At 40.7% G+C, this 21,702-nt stretch overlaps 2 protein-coding genes across 8 annotated transcripts in view; both read right to left on the bottom strand.

Moving 5' to 3' along the window:
- LOC135550620 (misshapen-like kinase 1) overlaps positions 1-1,214 on the bottom strand; it is a 56,691-nt gene extending 55,477 nt beyond the window's left edge. For all 6 annotated transcript variants that reach the window (XM_064981600.1, XM_064981601.1, XM_064981603.1 and 3 more), the window contains exon 1: positions 198-1,214. In XM_064981600.1, the coding sequence (XP_064837672.1) occupies positions 198-254 (57 nt within the window). In that variant the 5' untranslated portion in view covers positions 255-1,214. The remainder of the gene's footprint in view (positions 1-197) is intronic.
- Positions 1,215-4,570: 3,356 nt separating this feature from the next.
- Positions 4,571-21,702, bottom strand: part of LOC135550618 (phospholipase D2-like) — a 36,659-nt gene continuing 19,527 nt past the window's right edge. For both annotated transcript variants that reach the window (XM_064981598.1, XM_064981599.1), the window contains exons 20-24: positions 11,083-11,129; positions 9,343-9,477; positions 5,876-6,029; positions 5,086-5,203; positions 4,571-4,929 (exon numbers count right to left, since the gene is read on the bottom strand). In XM_064981598.1, the coding sequence (XP_064837670.1) occupies positions 4,705-4,929; positions 5,086-5,203; positions 5,876-6,029; positions 9,343-9,477; positions 11,083-11,129 (679 nt within the window). In that variant the 3' untranslated portion in view covers positions 4,571-4,704. The remainder of the gene's footprint in view (positions 4,930-5,085; positions 5,204-5,875; positions 6,030-9,342; positions 9,478-11,082; positions 11,130-21,702) is intronic.

The raw sequence follows: 21,702 nt of genomic DNA, 5'->3' as shown, positions 1-21,702 counted from the left end.
CCCTCAGCAAATACTAATAGTGCTTGCTTGCTAATAAGATTATCGTCAGTCAAAGCTAAAACACATGTTTTACCCACAACTGGCCATTTAACCTAAATAGAACGTTTGCTAGATGGAAGCTCATCAAAACTGAAAAGTACTCGTAAGTTTCCAAAAATGACAATCATCAATGAAGCTTTGGCACGCGTTGTACTTACCCTCAAAGCTGCGAGGTCGATGTCATCCAAGCTTCGTGTGGGGGCGTTTTCGGACATACTGGCAAAAGTAGTAAATTAGTTTTAAAAAGTAGCAGCAGGTAGAAAATCCAGGTGGCCCAATGTTTAATTTAGCGGTGTCCTGCACTGTCAGGTCCCGCGCAGACAGATATGGGGGTACCTTATGAGACTTGACTTGCTAACATAAACAACCAGACGCAAAATCGGCAAGGCGAAATGCAGTTAGCTAGCAAGCTAGTCCCATTGCGTTAGAGATCCAATATTGTGCTGCACTCTATGCGTTCATTATGGCAATATTAATACGTATATGTTGCATGACAATTCGAACGAGGTGGTCATCTACATATACTTTGAATGTTTAACTACACAATACAATTATGTTTGTGAGATTAAACAAAAGTTAGAATAAGTAGCTAGCTAAGTTACCTGGCTAGGTAGCTAGCTGTTGGCTAAATAATAACAGCGCAATAATACGAAGGTGGTCTGCAGCAGAGCTGTTAACGTTATCTAGCTGGCTGCCCACGCACAAATCAAAAATAACATTTATTTTGAATAAGCTTGCATTCCAGCTGGCCGTAATTCGCGTCCTGCAGAGACTTAATGTTCCACAAATGACGTTGCAAGCAAATGGCGCGGTCAGTAGATCATATGTAGCCAGCTAGCTACGTCGAATGTCCGACATTCGATATCTGAACACAAACTTTCACTCCTTTCGCGTTGACACAGATCGCGCCTTACACTGAATGTACCGACGGTGAAAAATGGAGTTTCTGTACGGATCCAATTGTACGAATTTGAGCTGGTTACGTACTTCTAAATATATACTTTAGTTAAGAGTATAGTTGATAACATCCAAGTAATTTCCCGACATATAGTCCATAAACTATTTAATCGCCATGTTTCGGTAACGTTAGCCCTGTTCGTCTGTGTGATCGGCTATGACGTCCCTTTACAGCAAGTGTGCATCTATACACACAACACCCTTCCTCTCTACTCTTTTTTTTCTCTCTCTTCCCACTCCCTACCCCGAAGAGTGCTACGGTACTGCATCGGGGACAAATTACCTGAGAGATGATCAGTAAACATACATATAACTGCAGCTGCCTTGGCCTGTAGGCTAGCCTAGTGTTTACCTGTCTGACTGGGACAATCACACGGATTGACATGACTCAAAAACCAGAGGCAAATTAACTAATACTGTTCACATTACAACTTGTAAAAATATTTATTAAACGTTAAAAGATAGCTACATTCGTACAGATGACAATTTAAAAAAATAAAAGCCTATCGACTATAGCCTAGTTATTCTAATAATTAAGTGATCAGGCTGGTCTCGTAGTCTAGACGTAACAAAGTAAACGAAAATCCGGGGCACTCGTTTAACTAGTATATTTTCTCAATTTAATTTAACATTTATTTTACTAGGCAAATCAGTTAAGAACAAATTCTTATTTACAATTACGGCCAAACCCGGACGATGCTGGGACCAATTGTGCGCAGCCCTATGGGATATGTTATGTTTAATATGGTTACATAAGACATGTAACTTAATAAAGCAAATATGAAAGGAGTGGGTGCCACCTAGCTAACGTTAGCCACAACAACTTGTAATTCGTAACATAGGAAATGGACATCCACAAATTAATGCATTCCATACCAAATGTAAAATATACTAATTTGAGCATCCCAGATTTTCGATTACTATGTTTCGTCTACCCCTGAGTCCAGGTTGCAGGCATACATACATTTAATGCACATTAAAATGTTAAAATACAGTGAAAGTTAGGCCTACATAAATAAGTAGAAAATACTAAAGTCATATAAATGTTATTCAAATGTTTGAGCTACAACTCCCCTTCTTTCAACAAAGTAGTATGGTGAATATAATTAACAGAAACAGTATGTGGGAATTCAGAAGTTAAATACAATTCCCTTTCAACTTACTGTGCCAGTGGGCAGGACAGTTGGTCAATATGAGAGGGGGGATTTGAGACAAAATATCTAAAGTGTCATATTATTAAACAGACTTTCCAAATGTGGGTCTGTTGTAAACCCACTTCCTCTTTGCTTATCTCATGTCAAAATAAAAATTCCTGCACATGCTCCATATATAGACAAAAAATGAATAATTAGTGGTGGACTTTTCTTTTGACATGAGGTAAGCAGAGAGGAAGTGGGTCTACAACAGACCCACATTTGGAAAGTCTGTTTAATAATACAATACTTTAGATATTTTGTCTCAATTTCCCCCTGTAATAATTACCAACTATCCTATACATATCCACAGTAAGTTGAAGTGGAATTGTATTTAACTTCTGGCTTCCCACCAACTGTTTTTGTGCCACCCAATACAATTGAAAGCAACGCTAGTGTATGTAAACACACCCGAGTTGCTAAAAGCACCTGTAGTAGTGGTGGTGGTATAAGCAGTATCACTAAATAAATGTTACTATTTCAGTTAGTCACCTTTTCCTTGATTAAAACTGTCAAAAAATGACTCATCCCATCCAGGATTAGAAACTGCTTTACAAAAACATTTTTTTCTTTGCTCTCCTTTTTCGAAATATAGTGGAATGTTCTGGACCACTGACAACAGGGTAAGTTAGTAACAATAATTCACTTGGTTGCCATGGTGACAACAAAAAGACGCAACAATTAAAGCACGCCAGGAGCACCCCCTGAATATATTTCTCTCATTCCCCTCTATTCGCCCGTGCCCCTCATATGGTCCTTGGTCTTCCTCTTTTGTCATTGCCTATCTTGGAAATCCAATGACCCTCCTTTTACAGAATTTGCTAGGCCACCTCGTCTTCCATTTTGTCATATACCTCTGTCTGATTCAGACTATCGCTCATCTGTCCTTTCCTCTTTCGGCCACAATCTAGTCAGCTCTTTATAACCGTCACCATAACAACCACAAATGTTCTGACAAATTTGCTGGCACTGCATGGAGAGTGGAAGCGAGAGGCAGAGAGAGAAAGAGGCAGGGGGAGAGAGAGGCTGAGAGAGACAGATAGTGGAGCTATCCACCCACAACCTTGCAACAATAAATGTACGCAATGTTCCTAAATCATCTGAGACTCTTGACTTCTGATCTCCATTCCTCCTCCTGCCTCATACAGTGGCATTCTGTTCCTGTTATGTATTGGCAGACTCGTACCTAAGACCTTTAAAAAGGAAATACTCAGGTTCAGTATTATATTAACAAACAAATTTGGTCAGTTGAGTGTGGCAATGATTGAACCTTATAAAAATGTACATGTGACATTAAAACAGTGGTAATCCTTCAAATAGCCATGTCTCAAAGTCACTTGGAGCACAGAAAAGGCTTAAAATGCATTAGTATACATTAGGGATAAACTAAATTCAGCCACGGGCCGTTCTTTTCTTGAGTGGATGATCAGGGGGCCGGAACATAATTCAAAATAATTTGTAGACAGCAAATTGACCACAAGATGCCCAAACAGATATAACATTAGACAAAAACATAATCATTTTAAACCTTGCCTACATTTGTATACAATCACATATACTGAGTGCACAAAACATTAGGAACACATTCCCAATATTGAGTTGCCCCTCAGAAAAGCCTCAATTCATCGGGGCATGGACTCTACAAGGTGTTGAAAGTGTTCCACAGGGATGCTGGCCCATGTTGACTCTAATGCTTCCCAGTTGTGTCAAGTTGGCTGGACGCCATTATTGATACACACAGGAAACTGTTGAACATCAAAAAACCAGCAGCTTTGCTGTTCTTGACACACTCAAACCGGTGCGCCTGGCCCCTATCATACCCCGTTCAAAGGCAGTTGCCCATTCCCCCTCTGAATGGTACACACAATCTATGTCTCAATTGTCTCAAGGCTTAAAAATCCTCCTTTAAATCTGCCTCCTCCCCTTCATCTACACTGATTGAAGTGGATTTAACAAGTGACATTAATAAGGGATTATAGCTTTCACCTGGTCAGTCTGTCATGGAAAGAGCAGGCGTTCCTAATGTTTTATACACTGTGAATATCTCTCCATTATGCTTGGGAATACCTTGGAACAGATTTCCAAAATTAAAATCACTGAGCTGATTTGCTGGTGTTTTTAGTCTTTTGTGTCCCCCAAAAATATATTTTTTATTTATTTATTTGCTCAGAAAACATGGGGGGCCAAATAAAATTACCTGTGGGCCGCCAATTGGGGAACCCTGGGATACATTATCATCTGGTTTGTTTTGAAATGTTTGACCGTTTTAAAAGAGTTAAAATCCACTCTGTATCAACAGCTACAGTATGTAAATATCTTGCATCTAATTGCATTCTTCGTAGACACATCAGTTAGTGTTTTTGAGCTAGGTCAGTTTAGAATACATTTTGTTCCAATCTTTTTATTAATAATGGAGTGGTATCTGGCAAAGGTGATAAAATCTATAAAGCGCTCCCCTTCTGTACTGGGATATTTCAGTGTCATCCTGGCTCTTGTGGCTGGTAGCCTGGTACTCTTATGTCCAGAGTCCCGTAGGAGCCATGCCCTCTTTGCTGCCCAGTGGGGGGAGCAGACTCTCCTCTGACAGGAAGTTCAGGGGGAAGTGGACCAGTAGCCCCCTGACGGCCTCTAGCTCATCTTTAGCCTGCTGAGGGTCTGTGTCACACAGGCGCTCAAGGCCTGAATGCTCCTTCAGCTCCCTCATGCTGTGGACAGAGTTGCAGGGGAGGCAGCGGAAGACCTGTTCCAGGTAAAGGGAAGGAAAGTAACAGTCAAGGGGAAAGGTGAGCAGCAGAGAGGACAGGGAGGGAGGTTAAAGGGAAAGAGAGACTAATAACAATGCACATGAAAAAGAGATCCAAACATAGCTTTTAGTCGTATTAATTTACATGTATACCTTGTCATAAATCTTAGCATTCAGTTTTGCCGCCGCGTTCCATCCCAACAAGAAAAAATGGTCGCTGATTGGGTCATCGATATCGATCTTGGGGTCAGAATCAGCTCCTAAAAGCACCCTGGGAAGCACATGCACATAGAGTTAGTTACTGCCAAGCAGCTAAGTTAACTGCACATTCAAACTGTTGATAGAGTGACAGTTTGTAATACAGTGGCTGAGTGAAGGTTGGTGCACAAATTCATATTTAAAAAAATAAAATAAAACAGAATTCCTTCATACAGGGAATGAAGACCACGCTTGCGCACGATTGTCATCTGAGATGGTTCCCTTGGAAACTAGAGGATATGCTTGGTAGCTGCTGAATCGAGCCAAAACTAATAGCTCTGCTGGCATAATAGGCTTCAGGCAAGCTCTGTGAAATGGATCCATACTCTGTCTAGGACTCCAATGGACAGTTTTAGGGCATCACAAATGCCAACAATTACTAATCAATAGATCCATCTACTAGTAGTGGACTCAGCGTTATTAGTATGTCAGTGTAGGGACCTTGGTTACCCCCTCCCTCACTAACATAAGAAAGACTGTGGGAGTTGTTAATCTCCTGAGAAGTGATTCACTTCTGCAGAAGGGATAACCCTTTCAAGTCCAAACACATCCAGGTTCACCCTAGCTATATCATGTGTATACCCCTCAAACTCAGTGAACCTCTATCAGTGAACTAATTGAATGCAAAATCCCAGAGAGTGCAGAAGAGTATCGACCCTACTGTCATATTTTCCATAGTCCTGACCTGAAACACTCTTTGCGCAGTGCCAAAGTGAGGGGTCCGGCCTGGTACTCCTCTCCTCCCATTATGGAGGGGACCCTCTCCTCATCCTCCACCAGCAAAGCCAGCTCACTGTCCCGGCTGCCCAGCATACTGCGGTCATTGATGTTGGCCGAGCCTGGATGGAGGGAGCACAGAGAGTGTAGGGAATAGAAACCGGAGAGGAAAGAGAGAGCAAAGATGAGAGTGTAGTAACAGTACTTATATCAGTGATGATGGCCATAGATTCTGCAGCGACTTACTTTATTCTAAGCATGTGAGTTGATAGCAGCAAACTTTCTTAATACCAAGTTGGGGAAGATAGAAGGTTAACAAAAAACACTGTTTACAAAACCCTTTTCCTGTGTCTCAAGGACTCTTATCTAGCTAAGAGGAGCACCATAATTACCCTACCCAGTCCCAGTGTAATTATAATCATATCATAGTATGGAACATCCCACTTGGCACAACGTGGTTGAATAAACTTTGTTTTAATGTAATTTTTCAACGTATTGTGACATGAAATCTACCTGGAAAATACATTAGATTTGAAAAAGGTAATCAAAGTAAACTGTTGTTTTGAGGGTGAAATTTCAACCACAGGATTATGTTATCATGGTAACCCATTTTCAACATAGACAAACATATGAAATATGTTTAGTTTGTACCTTTGAAACAACGTCAGATCTTCAACATTATATCCACTATCAGAAGAAAACTATAGGCTGCGCAGCACCTCCTACTGGAAAGTTGATTATCTATAGCTATCCGTTTGGTCTCCCATCCAGGATTTTAACAAAGCCCAGCCCTTCTTAACTTTGATTTGTCACAGACTACTACCAATGTGCTATTGCAAGAATGATTATTGAGAGATCTCTTAATAACTAAATAGATTGACTGTTGTTATTAATCTAATTCCAAAGGTTAGGTTTAACAGAGCAAATGTTAAAGGATAGGACTATGTCGACTCAAACGTTATTTAAAGTGCATTTAAAGTTTGATTTTATTTTATCTAGTCCTATTCTTTAAAGAGATGCTCCGGTACTTTTGTATACTTTTAGCCAGTAGTTCTTAAAGTAGCACTCACGAGACAAAAGTGGTCTTTGGAAATTGCGTACTTCGTCACATATGTGCACCACATAATTGCTCTCTCTCTCTCTCTCTCTCTTTCTTTCTTGAGCATCTTGCTAGCTGTCACTCAAATGGTGAGGGGCTGAATGAAGCTCATTGGCTGAAATTAGAATGGCTAGGGGACTGGCTCACATGGGGGGAAATGATTCAGCACAGCTTCCAGAAACAATTGCTATAATCTGCACAGAATCTCAAACAGCACTGATCACATCCACTATGTACTTTTAATGTAACTTCAACTGCAATCCAGGTCATTTGGTTGTGCTATTAGATGAAGCAGAGTGATAATACATAAAGTTATTGTATAAATACAAAATATATGACACTGATTTCCAATTTGAACTTTGTTGTGCTTTTAAATGGTTGAAAGTGCAGTGATAACACATTTATATGACAACTAAACCAAAAATCTGACACTTTTTTTTCATTGGATTTGGTAGTGCTTTTAGATGGTTGAAAGCATATAGTGACAAAGGTACATTGGGAATTAAACATACTTCTGGTTGTCTTTTTGAGTGGGTTGATAAAAGGTTGAAATCGCATTGATCAACAACTCCACCTAATATCAACAAATGTCCACGTTGAAATGACGTGGTTGTTCCAGTGCATATGCGTTACGAGTCTCAAGTTTGGGGAAGCTAATTTTCACCATAAAAATGCACCTTTATAATAAAGCATTCCATGCATCATCACATTTGCAGACTTATGTAAGATGGCCTACTATTCCTAATGTGATGAGCAGATTGGATAGTCATCACTTAGCCAAATAATATAACTCAAACACTATTCGCAAAAAGACTGTTCAAAGCAGCGTGTGGTGGAATAGGCCTAGACTAGGGAATATTTAAGTAATAAGGCCCGAGGAGGTGTAGTATATGGCCAATATACCACGTTTAGGGCTGTTCTTAGGCACAACGCAAAACCGAGTGCCTGGGTACAGACCTTAGCCGTGGTATATTGGCCCTATAACGCCCAAGATGCCGTATTGCTATTATACACTGGTTACCAACGTAATTAGAGCAGTAAAAAGAAAATGTTTTGTCATACCCGTTGTATACGGTCTGATATACCACGGCTGTCAGTCAAATCACCATTCAGGGCTCAAACCACCCAGTTTATAATAGATATATTTCTTACCCTTTCTTTTTATAGAAAAAAATGTGCCCTTTTATAAACGAATTTCATGCAATTCTACTATACTTTATTTGACTGGAGACGTAAGTATAATCTTTTAAAATACAAAAACAATAATCTGCTAACTGACAAATAGATCAATAAAAATGATGTTGTCTGCAACGTTCTAATAGGCCAACAAAAAGGAGAGACACAAATACTGTCCAAAAACAAAGTGCCACTAACCCAATGATAAAGACAGTGAATGTGCGCACTCACTGGGGATATGGCTGATGCTACGCTGCTGCCAATAAGATAGGCTAATGTTTGCTCAATTAAGATGTGAATTTGTATAACTAAAAGACAGATGAGTATTTTCATTGTCTTCTCTTTACAGGAATAGCCATTTGTTTTCCAAACTATGTTTTCCCACAATTGTAATTTGAAATATTGCGATATGCCTGGCTGGGCTTCTCGTTCACTGACATTCGCAATTCAACAATCATCTATTTGGTATTTGCCAAATGCGCTGCCCAAATTAGAGGCCCTTCCGACAGGCTATGCGATTTAAAACAATCCACAGCTTTTTATTTTTAAGAAGCTCATGATTCTCCGATCCTCCAAAATCATCCTTTCTGGTGTACTAGCCTCTTTTGAATGATTCTATTTATTTCTGTATAGATAGGAGTAGGCTAAATAGGCTATATCATTTTGGCAATTTAATTCAATTTACTTTAGGGGAAGCTTAGCTTAGCAGTGGGATGCCAGATGAAGAGTTTCAGTGGGTGGTACCAAAAGGGAGGGACATTACACAGTGTGGAGTGTATGTGTATAAACATCCTACTACAAACCAGAACATATTGTATAATGATATCATTAAAGATCACATTAATCTTTAATGAGGGTGGTGCCTTTTAAGTTCCCCTCCCTCACCCTCCCCTTAAGTCCAGGATGGATGTATATATAGCAGCTTGTTTTTTCATCTTGTGATTATTATGCAGAGGCAGTAATTAGCAGCCTGTGATTGATCCCAGCAATGAGTCACAGCCAGCATTGGAAATGGCACCCTAACCCCTATTTAGTACACTCATTTTGTCAAGAGCAAAATGACTTCATTATATAAGGAATAAGGTGCCATTCCAGACACAATTATGTGTCATCTCATCTCTGAATCTGTCTCAAGTGAGGCTGTGATGATGGTGACTCACCGATGATGTAGCGGCGGTCATCAGCTATGAGGGTCTTGCTGTGTACGTAGATGAGCTCTGTGACCAGGGACTGGGAGATCTGGGAGTGCGTGCGCAGGCCACACAGGGTGATGTACTTGCTCCACTGGTTCTCAACTGGGGGGAGGGGGACACACTGGTTGTTTGGCACACTGGCATAGAGCTGAAGCCAATGAAAAAATTAACGCTAAGGAAACGGGAGCACAATTTAAACATGAGAAGACACATGGCATTATCGGAAAAGAGGATGAACTGATTAAGTATGAGGAGAATGGAGAACTATACTATAGTTAGTATAGATAGTAAAGGCAGATGCACAAAAAGAATGTGGTCGCCCCTTCAAAATGAGTAGAATCCGCTATTTCAGCCACACCTGTTGCTGACAGGTGTATAAAAATCAAGCACACAACTATGCAATCTCCATAGACAAACATTGGCAGTAAAATGGCCCATACTGAAGAGCTCAGTGCCTTTCAATGTTGCACTGTCATAGAATACCCCTTTTCAACAAGTCAGTTCGTCAAATTTCTGCCCTGCTAGAGCTGCCCCGGTCAACTGTAAGTGCAGTTATTGTGCAATGGAAATGTCTAGGAGCAACAACGGCTCAGCCGTGAAGTGGTAGGCCACACAAGGTCACAGAACGGAATTGCCGAGTGCTGAAGCGCATAAAAATCGTCTGCATTCGGTTGCAACACTTACTACCGAGTTCCAATCTGCCTCTGGAAGCAACGTCAGCACAAAAACTGTTCGTCGGGAGCTTCATGAAATGGGTTTCCATGGCCAAGCAGCCGCAAACAAGCCTAAGATCACCAAGCACAATGCCAAGCGTCGGCTTGAGTGGTGTAAAGCTCCTCGACATTGGACTGGAGGAGTGGAAACGCGTTCTCTGGAGTGATGAATCACAATGCACCATATGGCAGTCCGATGGATGAATCTGGGTTTGGCGGATGCCAGGAGAACGCTACCTGCCCGAATGCATAGTGCCAACTGTAAAGTTTGGTGCAGGAGGAATAATGAAAAATCTAGACCAGGGGTGGGCAATTCCAGTTCTCTGTGTCACAGTTTTACCCTAGCTAATACACGTGACTCCAATAATCACCTAATCATGATCTTCAGGTTAAAATGAAATTTGATTAATCAGCTGTGTTTGCTAGGGATGGAGAAAAAGTGTGACACCAATCAGGCCCTCGAGGACTGGAGTTGCCCACCCCTGATCTAGACAATTCTGTGCTTCCAACTTTTTGGCAACAGTTTGGGGAAGACCCTTTCCTGTTTCAGCATGACAATGCTGTCCATATAGAAATGGTTTTGTTGAGATCGGTGTGGAAGAACTTGACTGGCCTGCACAGACTTCAACCCCATCGAACACCTTTGGGATGAATTGGAACGCCGACTGCGAGCTTAACATCAGTGCCCGACCTCACTAATGCTCTTGTAGCTGAATGGAAGCAAGTCCCTGCAGCAATGTTCCAACATCTAGTGGAAAGCCCTCCCAGAAGAGTGGAAGCTGTTATAGCAGCAAAGGGGGGGGACCAACTTCATATTAATGCCCATGATTTTGGAATGAGATGTTCGACGAGCAGGTGTCCACATACTTTTGGCCATGTAATGTACCTATGAGTCTTCAGTAAGCGGGAGGATAAGCCAAACATAAGAGAAAAAGATAAGCAGAAATGTTATCAGAGATGACAGATATTAGGTTGAATTGAAAAGAAAACTCACGTTCTCTCAATCTCATCAGTATGGAGTACTCTCCACGGCACATGGTCCTGTGACAAATACATATTACTTATAGCATCAAATCAACAATCTCAGTTGTCTAAAAAACAAAATCACTACAAAATGTTTTAACGTCATACAGTATGACATAAGTGATTGTGTCTTAGTGTCTATGCAGTAAAACAAAATTGGTTCTGTGAAAGTTCTGCAATGTTCTCATAACACAAAACTAATGACTATAGAATGTGTATAAAACGTTTGCCTGATGTTGCAAAAACGTTCTTAGAACACATTTACAGTCAGGTGAAAACATTGTGGGGACATCACAAAATACAGTGCCTTGCGAAAGTATTCGGCCCCCTTGAACTTTGCGACCTTTTGCCACATTTCAGGCTTCAAACATAAAGATATAAAACTGTATTTTTTGTGAAAAATCAACAACAAGTGGGACACAATCATGAAGTGGAACGACATTTATTGGATATTTCAAACTTTTTTAACAAATAAAAAACTGAAAAATTGGGCGTGCAAAATTATTCAGCCCCCTTAAGTTAATACTTTGTAGCGCCACCTTTTGCTGCGATGACAGCTGTAAGTCACTTGGGGTATGTCTCTATCAGTTTTGCACATCGAGAGACTGAAATGTTTTCCTATTCCTCCTTGCAAAACAGCTCGAGCTCAGTGAGGTTGGATGGAGAGCATTTGTGAACAGCAGTTTTCAGTTCTTTCCACAGATTCTCGATTGGATTCAGGTCTGGACTTTGACTTGGCCATTCTAACACCTGGATATGTTTATTTTTGAACCATTCCATTGTAGATTTTGCTTTATATTTTGGATCATTGTCTTGTTGGAAGACAAATCTCCATCCCAGTCTCAGGTCTTTTGCAGACTCCATCAGGTCTTCTTTCAGAATGGTCCTGTATTTGGCTCCATCCATCTTCCCATCAATTTTAACCATCTTCCCTGTCCCTGCTGAAGAAAAGCAGGCCCAAACCATTATGCTGCCACCACCATGTTTGACAGTGGGTATGGTGTGTTCAGGGTGATGAGCTGTGTTGCTTTTAAGCCAAACATAACGTTTTGCATTGTTGCCAAAAAGTTCAATTTTGGTTTCATCTGACCAGAGCACCTTCTTCCACATGTTTGGTGTGTCTCCCAGGTGGCTTGTGGCAAACTTTAAACAACACTTTATGGATATCTTTAAGAAATGGCTTTCTTCTTGCCACTCTTCCATAAAGGCCAGATTTGTGCAATATACGACTGATTGTTGTCCTATGGACAGAGTCTCCCACCTCAGCTGTAGATCTCTGCAGTTCATCCAGAGTGATCATGGGCCTCTTGGCTGCATCTCTGATCAGTCTTCTCCTTGTATGAGCTGAAGGTTTAGAGGGACAGCCAGGTCTTGGTAGATTTGCAGTGGTCTGATACTCCTTCCATTTCAATATTATCGCTTGCACAGTGCTCCTTGGGATGTTTAAAGCTTGGGAAATCTCTTCGTATCCAAATCCGGCTTTAAACTTCTTCACAACAGTATCTCGGAACTGCCCGGTGTGTTCCTTGTTCTTCATGATGCTCTCTGCGCTTTTAACGGACCTCTGAGACTATCACAGTGCAGGTGCATTTATACGGAGACTTGATTACACACAGGTGGATTGTATTTATCATCATTAGTCATTTAGGTCAACATTGGATCATTCAGAGATCCTCACTGAACTTCTGGAGAGAGTTTGCTGCACTTAAAGTAAAGGGGCTGAATAATTTTGCACGCCCAATTTTTCAGTTTTTGAATTGTTAAAAAAGTTTGAAATATCCAATAAATGTCGTTCCACTTCATGATTGTGTCCCACTTGTTGTTGATTCTTCACAAAAAAAATACAGTTTTATATCTTTATGTTTGAAGCCTGAAATGTGGCAAAAGGTCGCAAAGTTCAAGGGGGCCGAATACTTTCGCAAGGCACTGTATATGTTACCAAAACATAAAAACTTTCCAACTGTGTGGCTGATTCTACAATGTTTCATTTAGGGTACAAAAAAATATTCACCTGATGTTGCAAGAATGTTCCTAGAACACATTTCATCTTTTCTTTAAAGGCCCCCAGAATATTGATTTAGGTTGTGGTAACATGACACGAGATAGCATTTTGGGAACATAAAAAAACTGTCCAGTTGTGTTGACATTCAGAAAATGTTTGTATCAGAGTGCACAAAACATTCCTTTGTTGTTGCAAGAATGTTGACAGAACAGCCGTTCTGGGTTCTTTAAACGGTTCCCAGAACATTTAATTAGTTTGTGTGGGTACAGTGTGGGTACATTACAAGAGATACATTCCTAAAACACAAAATATGCTCAGTTGTGATGACATTCATACAATGTTTAAATTGGGTTGCATAGAAAAATCCTAGAATGTTGTAAAAATGTTGAAAGAACACCTGGTCTAAGGTCTTTAGTTTCCCAGAACATTTAATTAAGTTATGGGAGTTGTCTGGGATGTTGCAAGAATATTCTTGTAATATTCATATAGGTTGCACAGAACATTCCCACGTTGCACAATTTCCCAAAAAGTATGTTTTTATGACATTCATATCGTATGTTTAAAGTTTAAAATAATAGTCCATTGATGATCACAAATGCATTTACCTCTTGGAGGTCCACAGGATGTTTCAAGAACATTTAGAAAATGTTTTATTTAAGTTTTACCTACTATTACAACAACATTCTCAGCATACAAATATGTACCTCCTTAAAGCATAAGAAAGCCAATTGGAATATACAGTGAGGGAAAAAAAAAATGATCCCCTGCTGATTTTGTACATTTGCCCACTGACAAAGAAATTATCAGGCTATCATTTTAATGGTAGGTTTATTTGAACAGTGAGACAGAATAACAACAAAAAAAAAACAGAAAAACGCATGTCAAAAATGTTATAAATTGATTTGCATTTTAAATGAGGTAAATAAGTATTTGACCCTCTCTCAATCAGAAAGATTTCTGGCTCCCAGGTGTCTTTTATACAGGTAATGAGCTGAGATTAGGAGCACACTCTTAAAGGGAGTGCTCCTAATCTCAGTTTGTTACCTGTATAAAAGACACCCGTCCACAGAAGCAATCAATCAATCAGATTCCAAACTCTCCACCATGGTCAAGACCAAAGAGCTTTCCGAGGATGTCAGGGACAAGATTGTAGACCTACACAAGGCTGGAATGGGCTACAAGACCATCGCCAAGCAGCTTGGTGAGAAGGTGACAACAGTTGGTGCGATTATTCGCAAATGGAACACAAAAGAACTGTCAATCTCTCTCGGCCTGGGGCTCCATGCAAGATCTCACCTCGTGGAGTTGCAATGTTCATGAGAACGGTGAGGAATCAACCCAGAACTACACGGGAGGATCTTGTCAATGATCTCAAGGCAGCTGGGACCATAGTCACCAAGAAAAAAATAGGTAACACACTACACCGTGAAGGACTGAAATCCTGCAGCGCCCGCAAGGTCCCCCTGCTCAAGAAAGCACATATACAGTGGGGCAAAAAAAATATTTAGTCAGCCACCAATTGTGCAAGTTCTCCCACTTAAAAAGATGAGAGGCCTGTAATTTTCATCATAGGTACACTTCAACTACGACAGATAAAATGAGAAAAAAAATCCAGAAAATCACATTGTAGGATTTTTAAGTACCTAAACGGAAGGGGAGGAGTGAGTAGTTTACCACATCAGTCACCGGCTTCATTATTAATAAGTGCATCGATGATGTCACGTGTGCTCACTCTCCGTCCTCTATGTCACCAGCCTGCTCGTTATGGCACACACTTGTCACCATCGTTACGCGCCATCAGACTCACCTGGACTCCATCACTTCCTGATTACCTTCCCTATATATGTCACTCCCTTTGGTTCCTTCCCCAGGCATTATTGTTTCTGTGTTATGTCTGTGCGTTGTTCGTGGTTCTTATTTTGTATTATGTTGTGTTTATTTACTAAAACACTCACTCCCTGAACTTGCTTCCCGACTCTAAGGGAAGCATCAGGGAGTGGTGTTTTTTTATTATTATTTTTTGGTGGGAATGACGTCGGGTCCGGGAGCCGCCACAGACCCCCTGCCTCGGGCCGGCCCGCCGGGCTCCCCTGCTTCCTCCAGATCACCAGGCTCCCCTGCCTCAGTCGATCTGTCAGGTTCCCCCACATCAGCAGGGGTGACCGGTCCACTCCTGATCCCCAGGATCGTTCCTTTGGTCGGCGTCCTGCGGCTGGAACCGTGCATCGGGAAGGGGGTACTGTCACATGTTCTCCCTCTCCGACCACTAGGTCACCAGTCTGCTCGTTATGGCGCACACCTGTCACCATCATCACGCACACCTGCGCGTCATCAGACTCACCTGGACTTCGTCACTTCCCTATATATGTCACTCCCTTTGGTTCCTTCCCCAGGTGTTATTGTTTCTGTGTTATGTCTGTGCGTTTTTAGTGTTTATTTTGTATTATGTGTTTATTTATTTTAAAAATACTCACTCCCTGAACTTGCTTTCCAACTCTCAGCTCACATCGTTACAGATGGCATTGTCCCCACAGTGAATGTACGTACATATCCCAACCAGAAGCTATGGATTAAAGGCAACATCCATAATGAGCGGGACACAAATCCAGATGTTTATAAGAAATCTCGCTACGAACTCCAACGAGTCAAACAGGCAAAGCGTCAATACAGGACTAAGATTGAATCTCCCTATGCCGGCTCTGATGCTCGTCAGATGTGGCAGGGCTTGCAAACTATCACAGATTAAAAAGGGAAACCCAGCCATGTGCTGCTTAGTAACATGAGCCTACCAGTAGAGCTAAATGCCTTCTATAGTGCTTCGTCCTTAAAGTTGCAGCGTACTGCAGCATAGTTTGCGTGGTGCCACAGAATTCTATGGCAAGTTATTTAAGTGACAACCACTGGTACCATTAATGCTTGTTAGTGCAAGTTTGACCACCAGAGGGCATCTTTGAGATGCATTTGATAGCCTTCAATAGTGGCTGTACTAGAGAATTTAAAAACTATTTTAAATTAGTATATGGGACGGATTTTAAGAAATTTAGCTTAATTCATTTGATTAATATTATGGGGTTTCTATTCTAAAGAAAAATGAAAAACTCTGTGGAACGGAAAATATGGCGCTGTATAACATGACGGTCGGGAGTAGGCTACAGTACTTGGCTATTTAGCTAAAGAATCTCTGTGTCGTGTGGGTACACAGGAGATCGGGGTTCAATTACCAGATGGGGAGGAAGGAGTAGGCTGTCCTTGTAAATAAGAATTTTTCTTAACTGACTTGCCTAGGTAAATAAAAGGTTACACTAAGAGCATAACATTTCTACATCCTAATTGTAGTCTAACCAAGACCCAAATGGAAATTCAGTCAAAATAAAAAATCTCATAGATTTATCAAGACCAGTCCCCATGCTTTTCTCAGAGCAGCACAAAACGGTAGTAAAATAGTTGTATCCTATTGCTTCTAACTTCAATAGGCTATTTAAATACATAAGACCTACACCACTATTAACAGCACATTACTCAACACTAGTGAGACTCATGTCGCTAACGGTAGGACTACAGTATATCGAAAAATAAATATGACGTGACTCTCCGCCATATAGAGGATATTTATGTAATTCAGTGATATTTAGTCCCATAGTAATTTGTTATGGATCCCATAACTAAATAAACATTGGCATTTTGAAAGAGTATTTTTATCATTATTTTATTAACGAAAGCATAAAGATGCCATTATTAGTTACATTGTTTTAGTTTGAACGTGCAGACTGGCGTTAAGAACAGCTGGAACGTTTCCCTAGTCAGCGCCATTATTAGAGTGTTGCTCTGTGCTACCCAGTGTGGTGGGGCGGTCTGGTCTGAGGAAATGAAGTGGTGATGCAGGGTACCATACTAAACCACAAATTACCTCTAAATACCGCAGCATAATCTCAAAACTTTGTGGAGCAACCACTGTATGCTCGCTTTGAGTCTATACCTACATGTTTCAAGCAGACCACCATAGTCCCTGTGCCCAAGAACGCCAAGGTATCGCCCCACAGCGCTCATATCTGTAGCCATGAAATGCTTTGAAAGGCTCACATCAACATCCCATACACCCTGGACCCACTTCAATTTGAATATCACCCCAACAGATCCACACTGCCCTCTCCCACCTGGACAAGAGAAATACCTATGTGAGAATGCTGTTCATTGACTACAGATCAGCGTTCAACACCTCCAAGCTAAGGACTCTGGGACTGAACACTTCACTCTGCAACTGGATTTTGGACTTCATGGGTACATGGGTTCATGCTTAGTCTCCTCCAGTACTCCCTGTTCACCCACGAATGTGTGGCGGTACACCACTCCAACACCATCATTAAGTTTGTTGACAACACAATGGTGGTAGGCCTGATCACTGACGACAATGAGACAAAGACCTGGCAACCCCTCCCTCAATGTGAGCAAGACAAAGGAGCATATCATGGACTACAGGAAACGGAGGGCAGTAAAAGACCTGCCTTGGGAACCAAACATTGCAGGTTCAAACCCCACATGTGCAGATTGTCAACATATCAAGTGTAAAACATATGGTTGTGTTAGTATGATTGAATGCTGTTCAAATGTCCTATGAAGGAAATACAAAATGCAGTGTGTCTATCACCTTGTAGTGATCCTACAGTGGCAAGAAAAAGTATGTGAACCCTTTCTGCATACATTTCTCATCAAATTTGAAGTCATTCATCTCATTCATCGAAGTCACAACAAGACAAACATTGTGTGCTTAAACTAATAACACACAAATGATTGTATTGTTTAGACATAATTTAAACCTTCACAGTGTAGGTTGGAAAAAGTATGTGAACCCTTAGGCTAATGACTTCTTCAAAAGCTAATTGGAGTCAGGAGTCAACTAACCTGGAGTCCAATCAATGAGATGCTATTTAGAGCCGCCTTGCCCAATAAAAAAAACTCACAAAATTAGAGTTTGTGTTTCACAAGAAGCATTGCCTGATGTGAACCATGCCTCGAACAAAAGAAATCTCAGAATACCTACAATTAAGAATTGTTGACTTGCATAAAGCTGGAAAGGGTTACACAAGTATCTCTAAAAGCCTTGATGCTCATCAGTCCATGGTAAGACAAATTGTCTATAAACAGAGAAAGTTCTGCACTGTTGCTACTCTCCCTAGGAGTGGCCATCCTGCAAAGATGACTACAAGAGCACAGCGCAGAATGCTCAATGAGGTTAAGAAGACTCCTAGAGTGTCAGCTAAAGACTTACAGAAATCTCTGGAACATGCTAACATCTCCGTTGACAAGTCTACGCTAGGTAAAACACTAAACAAGAATGGTGTTCATGGGAGGACACCATGGAAGAAGCCACTGCTGTCCAAAAAAACATTCTGAAGTTTGCAAAAGTGCACCTGGATGTTTCACAGTGCTACTGGCAAAATATTCTGTGGACAGATGAAAGTTGAGTTGTTTGGAAAGAACACACAACAGTATGTGTGGAGAAAAAAAGTCACAGCACACAAATATCAAAACTTAATCCCAACTGTAAAGTATGGTGAAGGGAGCATCATGGTTTGGGGCTGCTTTGCTGCCTCAGGGCCTGGACAGCTTGCTATCATCAACAGAAAAATGAATTCCCAAGTTTACCAAGACATTTTGCAGGAGAATGTAAGGCTGTCTGTCCGCCAATTGAAGCTCAACAAAAATTGGGGGATGCAACTGGACAACAACACAAAACACAGAAGTAAATCAACAGAATGGCTTCAACAGAAGACAATATGCCTTCTGGAGTGGCCCAGTCAGTGTCCTGACCTCAACCCAATTGAGATGTGGCATGACCTCAAGAGAGCAGTTCACACCAAACATCCCAAGAATGCTGAACTGAAACAGTTTTGTAAAGAGGAATGGTCCAAAATTCCTTCTGACCGTTGTGCAGGTCTGATCCGCAACTACAGAAAACATTTGGTTGAGGCTATTGCTGCCAAAGGAGGGTCAACCAGTTATTAAATCCAAGGGTTCACATACTTTTCCACTATGCACTGTGAATGTTTACACGGTGTGTTCAATAAAGACATGAAAAGGTATAATTGTTTGTGTTATTAGTTTAAGCAGACTGTGTCTATTGTTGTGACCTAGATGAAGATCAGATCAAATCTTATTATCAATTTATGTAGAACTCCAGGTATTTCCAAAGAGTTCACATACTTTTTCTTGCCACGGTATGTGTTGTGATAATTGGGTTGTTTGCTCTATAATCTGTTAATTCATGTCTTCTGACTGTGATCTAAATGTCGAGACAATAAGAAGACACTGTAGCAGAATTCAACCACACCTTTGTTTTAACACAAAAACGAATAGCAACCTCTGTCCACAAAGCATATTTCATGTACAGTAACAGACAGATGACCTACAGCATGGTCAAGCAAGTTAATTAACTTCTTGGATATAGGTGGCGCTATTTTAATTTTTGGATGAAAAATGTTCCCGTTTTAAACAATATATTTTGTCACGAAAAGATGCTCGACTATGCATATAATTGACAGCTTTGGAAAGAAAACACTGACGTTTCCAAAACTGCAAAGATATTGTCTGTGAGTGCCAGAGAACTGATGTTACAGAAAAAACCCAGATAAAATCCAATCAGGAAGTGCCGCATTTTTTAAAACCGCCTCATGCTAATGACTCCTTATATGGCTGTGAAGGAGCTAGGAGTCAGCTTACGTTTTCCACGTTTTCCCCAAGGTGTCTGCAGCATTGTGACGTATATGTAGGCATATCATTGGAAGATTGACCATAAGATACTACATCTACCAGGTGGTCGCTTGGTGTCCTCCGTCGCAATTACTGCGTAATCTCCAGATGCAGTATTTTTCCGTTTGCTTCTGATGAGAAGCCAACTGCCACCACTGATAGATTATCGAATAGATATGTGAAAAACACCTTGAAAGTTGATTTTAAACAATGTTTGCCATGTTTCTGTCGATATTATGGAGCTAATTTGGAAAAAGGTTCGGCGTTGTAAGTGAATGCATTTTCCGGTCTTTTTCTTAGCCAAACGTGATGAACAAAAAGGAGCTATTTCATCTACACAAATAATATTTTTGGAAAAAATTAACATTTGCTATCTAACTAAGAGTCTCGTCATTGAAAACATCCGAAGTTCTTCAAAGGTAAATTATTTTATTTGAATGCTTTTCTTGTTTTTGTGAAAATGTTGCCTGCTGAATGCTAGGCTTAATGCTATGCTAGGCTATCAATACTCTTACACAAATGCTTGTGTAGCTTTGGTTGAAAAGCATATTTTGAAAATCTGAGATGACAGTGTTGTTAACAAAAGGCTAAGCTTGTGTTTGAATATGTTTATTTCATTTGCAATTTTCATGAATAGGAAACGTTGCGTTATGGTAATGAGCTTGAGGCTATGATTACGCTCCCGGATACAGGATTGCTCGACGCTAGAGGTTAATGTTTCCCACATTTTCGGACCACTAAACAACTATTGATTTAGAACCACAGAGAGTTACCGCATGACGGAAAGAAAACAGGAGCTGCCTCCAATATTCCAGCACCATTTCAACATCATCAAATCACCTCTGCTTAGTCTAATACAGTGACAACTAAAAAGAAACCAAAAACAATTTAGTCCAATCAACGTAAGCTAAATATGATGTGGCTCGTCCATGGTTCTGATTTCTGTGTGCGTGTGAGTTTGTGCAAGTACAAAAACATGTTGACACCCTACTTGTAGAGAAACGCCAATGGATGATGATGGCTTCCACTCTTATGTTGAAGAAACGGTCTATCACTCTGTCATATAGTACACACTTTTAGTTTTTGTTGTCCTAGGCTATCTGGTGAAGGGTTCTGACTTCTAAACTTGAAAATATGAAATATCCTTAGTCATGTCACTGAGGGAGAGAGGGGAATGAAGAACATTTACATTCTGTCAGAATATGTTATTGTTAGACAACAGGGATCCTATGGGGAGGAGTGAGGAATTTGGGGCCGAGGTCAGGTCAAATGAGGTGAGGAAGAACAGATATCAAAGTTCTGTCTAGCAACAGAGGTGTATTGGCTGTTCAGATGTGTAAGGAGGAGATTCAGGAGGAAGGGTTAAATATCAGTGCTTGTTTGAATATGTCTTTGTCTCATGTAGCTGTATGACACGGCGGGTGAATAAACTTGGTTTGAGATTTACTAATCTTCCATGAGTTTTTACTGTGTTTATTTAGAACCTAACACTGGCAAAAATGCTTGCTTGCTAGTCTAACTTCCATTCATGGTCAATATTAGCTCGTCAACATTAGCCATCTACATCGAGCTACAAATTGAACTTCTATCCTCTCAGGCCAGGGGCACAACAATGTATGAATTAATGGTTGGATCAGAATTGCAGTTATAATCATTGGTCAATACGGAGAATTAAGTAAAACTACACGTCCAAATCCCCAACTCCATGGCTAATTTAGGACAATTTTATCTAGCTGGCTAGCCATCGGAGGACAACAACACAACAAGATTCAACAATTCAAGTTTTTCAGTCAATGACATATGCTCAGTGACGCCAAGTCCAAGCTGGCTTCCCTTGACACT

The sequence above is a fragment of the Oncorhynchus masou genome, chromosome 12, assembly GCF_036934945.1.
Source record: "Oncorhynchus masou masou isolate Uvic2021 chromosome 12, UVic_Omas_1.1, whole genome shotgun sequence".
Classification (NCBI taxonomy): domain Eukaryota; kingdom Metazoa; phylum Chordata; class Actinopteri; order Salmoniformes; family Salmonidae; genus Oncorhynchus; species Oncorhynchus masou.
Note: the sequence above shows the minus strand (reverse complement) of the source record. Positions and strands in the feature narration are given on the sequence as shown.